This window comes from Clarias gariepinus, chromosome 25 (assembly GCF_024256425.1).
Source record: "Clarias gariepinus isolate MV-2021 ecotype Netherlands chromosome 25, CGAR_prim_01v2, whole genome shotgun sequence".
NCBI classification, from domain to species: Eukaryota; Metazoa; Chordata; class Actinopteri; order Siluriformes; family Clariidae; genus Clarias; species Clarias gariepinus.
This window is the reverse complement of record NC_071124.1, coordinates 19,791,345-19,803,794: the sequence shown is the minus strand read 5'-3', so window position 1 is coordinate 19,803,794 and position 12,450 is coordinate 19,791,345. Positions and strand designations below refer to the sequence as shown.

At 38.7% G+C, this 12,450-nt stretch overlaps 1 protein-coding gene across 2 annotated transcripts in view; it reads left to right on the top strand.

Moving 5' to 3' along the window:
- LOC128513396 (homer protein homolog 3) overlaps nt 1-11,563 on the top strand; it is a 30,291-nt gene extending 18,728 nt beyond the window's left edge. For both annotated transcript variants that reach the window (XM_053487147.1, XM_053487148.1), the window contains exons 6-10: nt 1,712-1,845; nt 3,206-3,362; nt 8,406-8,513; nt 8,612-8,692; nt 9,750-11,563. In XM_053487147.1, coding sequence (XP_053343122.1) covers nt 1,712-1,845; nt 3,206-3,362; nt 8,406-8,513; nt 8,612-8,692; nt 9,750-9,935 — 666 coding nt within the window. In that variant the 3' untranslated portion in view covers nt 9,936-11,563. The remainder of the gene's footprint in view (nt 1-1,711; nt 1,846-3,205; nt 3,363-8,405; nt 8,514-8,611; nt 8,693-9,749) is intronic.
- Nucleotides 11,564-12,450: the final 887 nt, after the last annotated feature.

Here is a 12,450-nt window from a genome sequence, read left to right as displayed (position 1 = left end):
GGACCTGGGTTAAGAACCCTTTAACACATTATTAAGATCTGGGAGGATGGTGCTGAACAGTCAACATTTGTGAAATAAATGTTTTTTGTTGTTTTTTTTGGGGGGGGTCACTTAAAAGCCTGGTGAGGTTGCATGGTAACCACTATGTTTTTTTTAATAGTGAAAGTAAGAGCATATCCATACACACAATGTGATGAGGACTCTCAGAATTGAGACTAATAACTGTGTCCATAAGAAAACCACCTGTTAGTAAGACTAATCAAGGAATGACGGTTTGAATTTGATTGAAACCATAAAGACTTGACGTTGCAGCAGTGGAAAAGGGTCTGAGTTTAGATTGACCCTATTCCAGACTGATGGTAAGTAGGGAAGTGCATGAAGCGATACAGGTATCATGCACAGTGCCCACTGTACAAGCCTCTGGAGGCAATGTTATGATCCAGGGCTGTTTCTCTTGGTCAGGTCTAGGCTCAGCAATGTTATTTGGCAATAAAATTAAGTCAGGTGATGACCTGAATGTACTGAATGACCAGGGCATCACATTTGTGGAGTTTTTCTTCCCTGATGTCACAGGCATACCCCAGGACTCTGGGAATCATTTTCACACATGACCCGGCCACTACATTGTGTGATGTAATTAAAGGTGATTGAATGAAATCCTAGTGTCTTAGAAGAAATCGAAAGAAAACCAAATCTTTATAAACACGTCGAGCAGAATATGTTCAATCTTAAGGTGGAAGGGCAACACCGGCAGATCATCACACAGTTCAGTGTCCATAATGGGCACCCTAACTAGACAGCTAAAAAGACATTGTCTTTTTCCAGTCTTCAGTGGTTAGACGGACGTTGGATCTTGTGTCCCTGCTTTGCACCCACCATAAGCAATGGCACCCAGTTCTTTGCAGTGCATCTCATTCACACCTATGGTCAGTTTCACATCGCCGGTCCACCTTCTGGCATGTTCTCGGGAGGTGGTAGGAAACTAGAGATCATGGAAAAATCTTCTATACAGTATTGTGAGCTGAGGCTTGAACCGAGCATAATTTTCAATTTAGCATTGTGCACGAATACTGGATTAAAATGGAGTCACAGTCACTGAATGCGTTCTCAATAATATTCTACCCTTTGTTGTATCCAGACACATTATCTAAGCCTTTGTAGAATATCTGTCCCATCTATTTTATTTTAACAAATATCACCTGAAGAGTAGATGCATTGTTCAGTATCCCTCCAGACTGCATTCATCTGCTCTTTTTCAGCATAAGCCTATTCAATCTGGTAGCTTTTGTGAAATGCCTAGCCTGTATAACCGAATTGTCTGTATTGTGATGTTGGATTAATTAGCTGGGGAAAAAAAAGTTTAACTCCTCATAGACTAATATATTCAGTCATACACCTTAGAGCATATTAAGAACTTCTTTGGTAAGTGCAATTAAACTAATAGAAAGTGTGTAATAAGTGTGTAATAGAGTAAGATCTGTAAATCTGCCCCAGTCACTGGATTTTGGGGTGTAAGGGGTTAACATCATAACAAAATAAGATCATTTTCATTTAATTGGGTTTTAGATCATGATGGGGTTACTGTGTGATGCAATCTGATGTGTGTCATCTTAATATAAAGTGTAAAAAAAAAAAAAAAACCTCTCTAAGACTCATAGAACCTCTATTAAGTTAACATTAACCTACCCACATGCTGATTTATACATTTCAGGATCTCTCAGACGAGTTGCAGTCGCCACCGGTGATGTGCGTGAACGGTCCGGAGGATAAACTCTTCCGGAGTCAGAGCGCAGACATCACACTCTCATCAGAGAAAGAGCGCATTAAAAAGATGCTCTCTGAAGGGTAAGACCATTATCTCAGTGATACGTGACAAAGCCCATTTTGTAACAGGTTTGTAACGGCGGATATCAATCAAGCATGTAGAAAATCCGTTTAGAGCAAACTTGCTTTTTCGTGCTCCAGTGCAGCGGTAATATTAGTTCCCAAAATAACATCATTTGCACTACACTGTATTTTGAGTTTCAGTTTCTACGGCATCCTGTTTTACTTTTTCTGGAGATACAGTGCATTTGTTACGTAAATAAAATATAAAAAGTGCACCCTCCACTAGATGACCAGCTGATTTAATAATCACAACCATGAGTGCTAATGCTGGAATAGGCCACATTCACCAAGCAAAGTGCGTTTTATTCCACCCCAACGAACTCATACCCTTAACCATTCAGAACTATTCATAGTGTGAACCTGGGGAGGAAGGAAGAACAGCCATTACAGTGTTGAGTCATACATAAGTGCTGAATCCAGTACATCTGTGACTGCACATATGCACTTACACAGTTTCTTTTTTCTTTTTTTTTTTTCTAACCCCTTTCCACTTGCCTTCCTTTTGTCCGCCCGTTATTGGCCAATGGTGCTCTTTTCTAACAAGGGTTGCTATGGTGAGTCTTCGAACTGCCTCCTGCCCTTTCTCGGTTAATATATTGACAAAAGAAGTCTTGCACAGGGGCTCCCTTTTTTCTGTTCATCAGTTTTGGAGATGTGTAGAACATTACAGGCCAATTTGTGAAGTCCTGTGCTGCACGGAACAATGTCTGATTGCTTATTCAGAAAGGCTAGTTTTATTCCGCCATAGATGAATGACTTATGAAGCATTTTTAAACTTTTATTCGTAAAGTCATATGTTTAAAAAAAAAAAAATTTAGCCAGGAAACTATTAAATAAATTATTAGAGATGTTTTATTCTTGAACTTTACATCACCTAACCACATTACATACAAGCTGACATTATTACATTTATATGGAGTTCTTGTAAATATTAAGTTCTAGTAATTATTTTATCCAAACCTTAATGATAATTATAATTACGATGGGTTGTTGTGGACTGCTGGGCCAGATCTCTACTTTAAGAACCAAGTTTAATCAGGAATTGTGCAAGCGTGGATTTTTACTTGGAGATGATACTGTATTAATCTGTTGAAAAAGTGAAAATGACAATTTATCCCTACATTTTAATGAAATATTAATACATTTGACTTTTATAGTCTATGGACTTAATTATTAGCTTGGCAAACGGCCCTGAAATCAAGACCTCATCTCAATTATTTGCACTGCAACATTTAGCTAAATAAATTACATTAACTTGATGAAACCTGGTCATGATCCATCTCTGAACGTGACACTGCTTCACTCATCCTTGCCTCAGCTCCATCTGTGAGATGAACCTGGAGGCCGAGCTTTTCACCCTACAGGACAGCAACGCTAAACTGGTGGCGGCGCTGCATGAAGCTAATGCCAATGTGGAGCAGTGGAAAAAGCAGCTGGCAGCCTATCAAGAGGAGACAGAGAGGCTCCGAGACCAGGTAAGACCTGAACAAATGCACTACTTGAACACTAACATTCTCTCTGTCACGTCAGATTGGGAAAAGAGAAACTGTGTTTAAGGTAGGTCAAAATTACAGATTTATTTATTTTTTTATGGTGTCAAATTTGTTTTTTGTACATGGGAAAGGTTAGTAGAAACTATTTATAAAGAAATTTGTAGAGTTGCAGGGGGCTTGGAGCATATCCAAGGAAACTAAAGGCAAAAGATGGGAGACACACACTGCAGTTATTTGTCACAGATGCATTACTGCCAGTGAAATTCTTTCTTCACATATCTTAGCGTTACTGGGGTCAGAGCACAGTGTCTGCCAGGAGCAGATGGGGTTAAGGGCCTCGCTCAAGGGCCCAACAATGGAAACTTTGTGTAGCTGGGGCTCAAACCGATCAGTAACTCAGTACCTTAGCCGTCTGAGCTACCACTGCATGTGGTGCGAACTCATCACAGGCCACAAGCACACACTGTGGTACACTATGGGCAATTAGGTAACAGCAATCAGCCTACAATGTACAGAAAGTTTTGAGAATGACACAAATATTCATTTTCACAAAGCCTGCTGTTTATTGACAATTACATTAAATTTATGCAAAGAGTCAATATTTGCACTGTTCACCTTCTTTTGGCCCTGGTGTGCTGTCAGTCAACTTTTGGGTTTTATCCTGATTGATGGCGGCCCATTCTTGCATAATCAATGCTTGGAGTTTGTTCGAATTTGTGGGGGTTTTGTTTGTCCACCCGCTTCTTGGGGAATGACCAAAAGTTGTTAATGGGATTAAGGTCTGGGTAGTTTCCTGGCCATGGACCCCAAATTTCAATGTTTTGTACCCTGAGCCACTTGGTTATCACTTCTGCTGAATGTCAAGGTGCTCTATCTTGCTGGGAAAGACATTGTTTGTCACCAAACTGTTGTTGGGTTGGGAGAAGTTGCTTGTATTGTAAGTTGTTTTTGTAACAATTTTTATTTATGGCTGTTAAGCCGAATTGCAGAGGTATGTAACTGTAATTACGTACATGCATTAAGTTAATTGTCAATAAAAACCTTTGACACTTGTAATTATACATCAGTATACCATAGTAACATCTGACAAAACACTGAAAGCAGCAGAAAATTTGTGAAAATTAACATCTGTGTCATTCTCAAAACTTTTGGCCCTTGGGCCGTACCAAAGGGAAAAATCCAGCAAGCATGAATAGAAACTCCACACACACAGACTGAAGGTGAGAATTAAACCCCCAGCCCTGAAAGCGTGAGGTGACGGTGCTAACCACTAAGCCACCCTGTTGTCACTATGAAAGTTTCGAATTTGCTTTCCGGAAATCTTTCCTTTGAGACGCATCTTAATGCGTCAATGCAGAGGAAGTGATTTCAGATCACTAGCTAAAGCTGAGGTGATCTGTAATTTGTTTGTCTTAACATAATGAAGACTTCATTCCACACAGGTGATATTTCACTCAACATTAGCACCGTGTTCTGGCTTATTAGGCATCTCATCAATCAGATCCCCAGTTGCATTATTAGCCATTATAGAGGTGCGAGATGTGGAAGATATCAGATTGCGAGTGAGGCTACAGTGCACTCTTAATGTTCCTTTTAATATGGGAGATTTAGATTTATAATACAGAGTGGAGGGGAATTAGTACTGAAACAGTGTGTGACCAGTACCTGTCATACAGTGTTTTAACATGCATTTGTCAGGCTTGTTTTTTTTTTTTTTTATTATTTATTTATTAGTTTTTTTGTCCGTGTATGTTTTAGTTGCATTAGTGTTGTGTGTGGAATTTCCTGCCCTGCTTTGTAAGATTTCCTTAATTCTTGATCCGGTCAGGTTTAAGCCACAGTCTGCTTCCTGGCAGGAGGCTAATGGTGTCTCATTGAGTTTCTATGAAATTTAAGCCAGTCCAAGTGCCTGCTGAACCTGCCTGTAATGTGATAAATTTTATAATGGCTGTGTCGAGGTAGTCTCAAATGTTCTTACCACCTCAGCCTCTGAGTCAGCAGAGGAAACAGACATGCTAATGAAATCATAATGCACATGTTCTATAAGGGGCGCCAGCATTCAGAGCAGACTTGATTCATTAGAATTTTGCTTTTATTGTAAAAGTATGTTTTATCTGCATGTGGATGTGTTTCAAAAACCCTTTAATGGCATATAATCGCTGCTGGGAATTGATCGTAAAAATGATCACTTATCTCGCTTACGCTTTCTGGCCTAACTTTGTTTTCTCGTTATCTTTTGATAAGCACAAGGACAAGGGCAAGATGAGTCTGGTTGTGTGAGCATCTCTCTCTCTCTCTCTCTCTCTCTCTCTCTCTCACTCGCTCTTTCTCTCTCTCTCTCTCTCAATCTCGTATGAATCTGGCGGCCAGGTGGTTGAAAATGGTTCATGTCTCCTGGGACACAGAGTGAGTAGGGTTTGTAGGACAGCTAAATCCTACTTTCAATGCCCTAGTTAGAAGAAATGAAAAATCACCAAGGGGAACTGTCAGCTCCTCGTGTGGGGGATTTTTCTTTGCACATTACATAGTTAAAAATAAGCTAGCAACTCTTAAGACTCTCCAAATGGCAAAGAACTTTCAACCCTCCCCCCCCCCCCACCCCAGTTTGTTTCTTTATTCTCGACGTGTGTGGCGGTTCTGTTGACATAATGGAGAAAGGTGCTGATTTCCCAAGAGGAGGCTGTGATAGTTATCAAGGACACGGGATGGCGGGGAGAGAGAGAGAGAGAAGAGATGGTATGGCAGTGGTATACAATGCCTAGAGCATGTTGACGAAGCTGAAAGCGATTTCATTTCTATAAAAGAAATAGTTCTTATTAAGCCACCACATGGATGTAACTAAGCAAACAGTTAAGAGGCTTCCATTGGATAATTACTGCAGTGATTAATATGGTTCAGATAGCAACAAGTTATTTAACTCTAACTGATGCACTAAGTAGCTTCCTATTTCTTAAACAACCATATCAGATGACATGTCCTGTGGTCCTGGCAAAGATGTTACTCTGTTTCACGAGGGTCAAATTATTGGCCTGCATCAAGAGAAGAAAACATTTAAGGAGATTGCTGAACTGACTAAATTGGATTATGAATTGAAAACGTATTATTAAAACCTGAAAGCATAGTGGTGACCCATCATGTTCGAAGAAAAAATGTGGTCGGAAAAACATTCTGTATGAGCATGATGGGAGATCACTTTAACGCTCAGTGAAATCAAAGCATTAAAAAATGGCTATGTTTTATAGTGAAAGTAAGTGCACTTCCACACACAATGTGAAAAGAACTCAAGGGACTGAATAGTTCACTAGCCTTACGGGTCCACTTATCAATGAAGCTAATCAGACAATTAGGCTTGAGTTTGCTAGAGAGCATAAAAAAATTGGACTGTGGAGCGTTGGAAAAAGGTCATGTGTTCTGGAGGGTCCAGATTGGCCCAGTTCCAGAGTGATCGGCGCTTCAGGATAAGAATAGAGGTGGATGAAGCGGTCCACCCATCATGCATAGCGCCCACTGTACTGTGTAAGTCTCTGGAGGCAGTGTTATGATGTGGGGTTGCGTTCAGTTGGTCAGGTCTAGACTCTAGCAAAGTTATGTGGCAATAAAATGAAGCGAGCTGACGACCTGAATGTACTGAATCACCAGGTTTTTCCCGCATCAATTAAATTTTATTTTTTCTGATAGCACAGGCATATTTCAGCATTCATCTGGGTTAAATTGTAAAAGGGACCATGTGACATAATTTTCACACATTTCAGACCCTAATCCCTTTGAGAATCTTTGGGATTTGCTGGAGACTTTACGCAGTGAAAAGATCTTGGAAAGAAATTAATAGAAATTAATGTGCCTCTGGACAGAAATAAATGTCGTGCCGTTGCATAAGCTTATGAAAATGATGCCACGGCTATAATCAAAGCAAAAGACGGTCCAATTAAATATTAGTGTGCAACTTTCTTTTTAGTCGGCAGTGTATCTAGGTATCTGGGCGCCTAGCACATCAGCGGCTAGTTTCTGGAGATACCAGTCAGAGACCAGAACTTCAACTTATCTTAGCAAATTCATCTTTATTCTTCTTCTTCTTCTTATTATTATTATTATTATTATTAACCCATAGTGATATTTTTTCATAATTTACATTTTACTGTATATTCACCTGTGTGTGTATACATGTGAGCTCATTCTATTGGATATACTGCAGTGGAGCTATACATCATGTACAGTGTAGTGCATTACATTACATAATAGTACCACACTGAATTTAAGATATGGCTATAGAAAATGTTTTTACATAGTTCTGTTTTCATTGGGATATTAAAGATATCATACCCCCCCCCCCGCCCCTGTTTACAGAATAGAGCGTTATAGACGATGAGTGAGTGCGTAAGTGAGATAAATTTACCAATGTGATAAATTCCTGTATTTCAAGACCTGTCAAGGACACATCCCCTCTTTCAAAGAAACTATTTTTGAGGAAATCTGTTTGATAAATTCGAGTACTGTTTCACTTCTGCTATCTACATGTACTGGAAACAGTTGTGAATTTGTGTTAGTAATTGTACCGCGCTTTGCCACATTGTTCAATGCGTAAATGCATAGATGGTTGTTTCATGAGGTATCCGGCATAAATACTTTGTGTTGCTTAATAGATTTGGTCGGAAATTGGAGAACAAGGAGAGCGCGCTTGTGCTAACTTTAGTATCAATAAGCATGAGCTCTGCCCAAGGGGGCTAACACAGTTTCACACAGACTTTACGAGCTCATGATGTGTAAGAGAGTCAGCGTCTTCACGGGAAGGTCACGGAGATTCGAGACGCAGTTCCTGACCTTACACTGACATGCATTTCTGATCCTATGTCGCATAATTAACTTTTTTTATAAGAGTTAAAGTGGAAGTAGATTTAAATTATTTAACCCAGACATTACTTACAGCCACAATCGCATGATGACCTGCATAATAGAGAGGTTCTTATTTTAAAATGTCACTAGACAGTATTATCCCTGAGTGAGTTATTGTTGTGTGTGTATGTGTAGGTGGCAGATTTGGAGACCCATGGAGGTCATGGGCCCAGTGACCTACTGAAGGATGAGCTCACACAGTCGCTGGAGGAACTCGAGGCTTTACTCAAGGCAAAAGATGAGGTAAAGGTTAAGAGCCAGATGCTTTGTGGAGACACTGCACAGTTCACATAGTTTGTTTCAGTATACTGGTAGATTCTGGAGCTCTGTGTGTTTTTCAGGAAATTCGTATTCTTCAAGCAAAGAAGTCTAATTTCCATGAGATGGAGCAGGAGAGAGAGGAAGCCATTCACAGATTACAGGTGATGATAAACAGCCTGAGGAGAAACACCTCTACTGCCACAACAGCTCGTGTGTGAGCTGCGACTCAAAGTCGTCTGCTCGTGACCAGAGATTTTCAAGAACCCAAACACTAGTGTAATAAATTAATAAATAGCTGGTTACTGGGTTACTGATCGGAAGGTCGGAGGATCGAGCCCCAGCATCGCCAAGCTGCCACTGTTGAGCCCTTGAGCAAGGCCCTCAATCCTGTCTGCTCCAGGGGCGCTGCAAGCTGGCTGACCCTGCGCTCTGACCCCAGTTTCCTAATTGGAATATGAAAAAAGGAGGGGCAGTGGTAGCTCAAAGGGTTAAGGCACTGAGTTACTAATCAGAAGATCGGTGGTTCGATCCCCAGCTCCACCAGGTTGCCACTGTTGGGGCCCTTGAGCAAGGTCCTTAACCCTAAGCTCCAGGGGCACCGTATCATGGCTGATCCTGCGCTCTGACCCCAGTTACGCTGGGATATGAGAAGAAGCAATTTCCTTCTGGGATTAATAAAGTTTTAATTATTATTATTATTATTATTATTATTATTATTTTTCTCAATAATATGCAGTTGTTTTAGGTTAATTAGTTTTTACCTGCATTGTTTGTTTGATTTTAAATGAAGGGGAATTTGATCAATTGAAGCAATTTTTCAGATCATTATAAATCTTAAAAAATCATTAATTTTATTTAAAAAAATTTCTTCTTTAAGCACACACGCATAGTCGTCACTTAAGACATCCATACATTTTTATTTGTTTATTATTATTATTATTTACTTTTAAATATATATACGTTTTAAAATTCGCTTAAGGTGTACAACCAATTTCTACACTTGCCTAGATTTTCTGTAATGTATCGGGGGGAAAAAAGTCTTAAGACTCTTAAATGTAATAGATTTTATTATTATTTTTCAATATAAATTGCATGTTAAATCAATATAAGTATATATTTTTCTGATGTTCTTTAGCGCAGTTTACATCAAACAACTTTAATATGCTAGAACTTTTACTTATTAGAAACCAATGTAAAATTGCATGTGATCAAATTCAGGAGCTGGAGATGCGCAACATGGATCTGGAGCGGCGGGTGCAGAGCGCCGAGCAGAGCCTGGCCTCTACGCTGGAGGATCGAGAACGCACAGACAACGAGGTCCAAAGGGTCATCCAGATCCTCGACGTGAAGCTCTTTGACCTCAATGACCTGCGACAGAGCCTCGTCAAACTGCTCGATAAGTAGAGCAATAGAGCACGAGTGGTCTTCTGACTGAAAGAGCTGAAGCTGAGGTGAAAGAGAGAGAGAATGACAGAGAAGCGAGGATCCTGTGCTCGGCTAAAGCTCAGCAGCCCGGCTCTAAGAACCAGAATGGCTGCCGTTTGAGAGGCGCCACATGTCAGCACATAGTGTAGCTATGCTTTATAAATAGAGAATATCAGAGGCTAGTGAATACAGATATATGTTTTCTTTAGTAGTTCTGTTTTCTCACTCTCTTTTTTTTTCTTTTTTCTTTTTCCAGTTAACAATTTAGCAATAACTATCAGTTTAAGTCAGTATTCAGTTGATAACGGTTGGGGTAAAGTATATTTTTGATACATCAGGTAAAGCACGGCAGAATATTTCCTTTAAGTAGTAATGACTCGGACTACAAATAATATATTATGTTGCATTATTATTCTATACTAGATGTAAACCTACTATAATGGTACTTTGCTACTGTTGAATTATGGCACATGCGAAACAATTGGGTCTTACAGCAAGCATGAAACATTTGTAATATTGAAATTGTGACACTTCATATGAATGCAAAATTTAAAAGTTGAAAAGTAAGTCGGTGTAATCCGTGTATGCAGTTTCTTTATTGCGTCAGAGCTGGAGACCTGTGTATACCAAAGACCAGCAGAAACATCACCGTTCTCTGATCTCAGTTTGATTACGATTAATTCAGTGGTAGAAACTTCTGGTCTGTATTTAATCTCACGGTAATCTTCCTAAGTAAGATGGGATGCAAAAGAAAGAAAGAGCCAGGATGTAATTTAGGCAATGCACAACTACTTCTAATAGATTCATATAGGTATATACAGTAGGATATTTCTAGGTAAGTATTCATTAAGTACAAGTTAAGGCTTTTTTCTTCCAGCGTTTAGGAATGCCAGCTTGTGGCTTGGGTGAAACTTGCACTGTACTTTTCCAGTTAGATATAGGGCTTCTGATCATCGTTCAACTTTGATGTCACAGGCCTTGTCCAAGGCTGCATGGTTGCGTATTACTGCATTGAGCATTTGTAAATCGTGTTCCGTGTATGATGAGGAAATGACTATTGAATGTGATGAGACATTTTGCTCCATGCAGGCTTCACATACAAGATCAGAGGGAAAATTAAGTTCAAATGCAGGTTTTAAATGATCATAAATTAAGCTGCCCTGCAATTAACAATTCACTGTAGAATATGTGAAGTTTTTTTTTACTTTTACTAATGGGAGCATGATGTGATTTTAAAGCATTTTAAGAGCACATACTCTAGTGTTTTCCTCTTAAGGGATACTTTTTCTAGCTACAGACCACCTCCTTCGCTTTAGATCGATATGCTGACTGATGTCCTTGTACATGAACAGCCTTATTCTGGTGGAGGAGTGAACAGAGCGAATGCACATTTCCAGTATCATGATCGGGTTTCATGCATTGCATTGATAGAGCAAGTGAGACTTTCTTTGTTGTAATCACTATCTTAAAGTGTGCACGGAAATACACAATACTGAGCTAGAGACTGGATAAAACGTGGGCCGCCAGGCCTTGAATATTATTCTTTATGAACTCTGTTTCTGTGCTGACATTGTGCACAGCCCCCAATAAAAAGAAACCGTAATGCAGTGCCTGTCTCTTGTGTGAATTTCTCACCTAATTAAGGTTTGGTTCTACATGTTTAACTGCTAACAATAAAACAGACATTATATTTTATTGTTAAACATGCACCATATACAGTACACTGCCTGTATATGTAACTAAGCAAATAGGTAAGACCCTTCCATTGGATAATTACTGCAGTGATTGATATTGTTCAGCTGAAAACAAGCTATTTAGCCCTACCTGATGTAATTCTTTAAATAATATTTTTTTTTAAAACATCCAAAATCATATCCTGTGTCATGTCAAAAGTGTTCTTGTCTAATAATTGCCCTGCATCGAGAAGAAAACTAATGAGACTGCTAAAATAAGGGTAAGAATTGAAAACGCATTAAAACCTACACTGAAAAAAATAACTTGTAAGATTTACTTAATAAAATCCTCGTAACAATTTGCACACATAGATTTTAAGTAAATTTTATTGCTCCAATATTAAGTAAAACTCACCCGTAATTGTCAGGTAAAATCTACTTAACAATTAAATTAACAATTAAATTAACAATCAAAAAAATTAAGTAAAAGTTACATAATTATATTTAATGCACAAGTTAGATTTATTTAAAATAATCTAGTAAAGTTAATTTATTGTTGTATCAGCAGGAACCTTGATTTTATGAAATTATTAAGTAAATCTTACTATCATTTTGTTTTATGAGATTTTCCCTTACTTGGTTTTATTAATTTATATTACTCCCTATAATAACGTACACATTGCTAATTTATGTTTTGCAAAGAAACTTAAGTAATTATTTCATCTATATCTTTCATAAATCACACAACTAAAATATAATTAAACAGTTTATTCACCAACATTACCAAATATTTTTGACATTCACAGTCTAGATACAGGTTG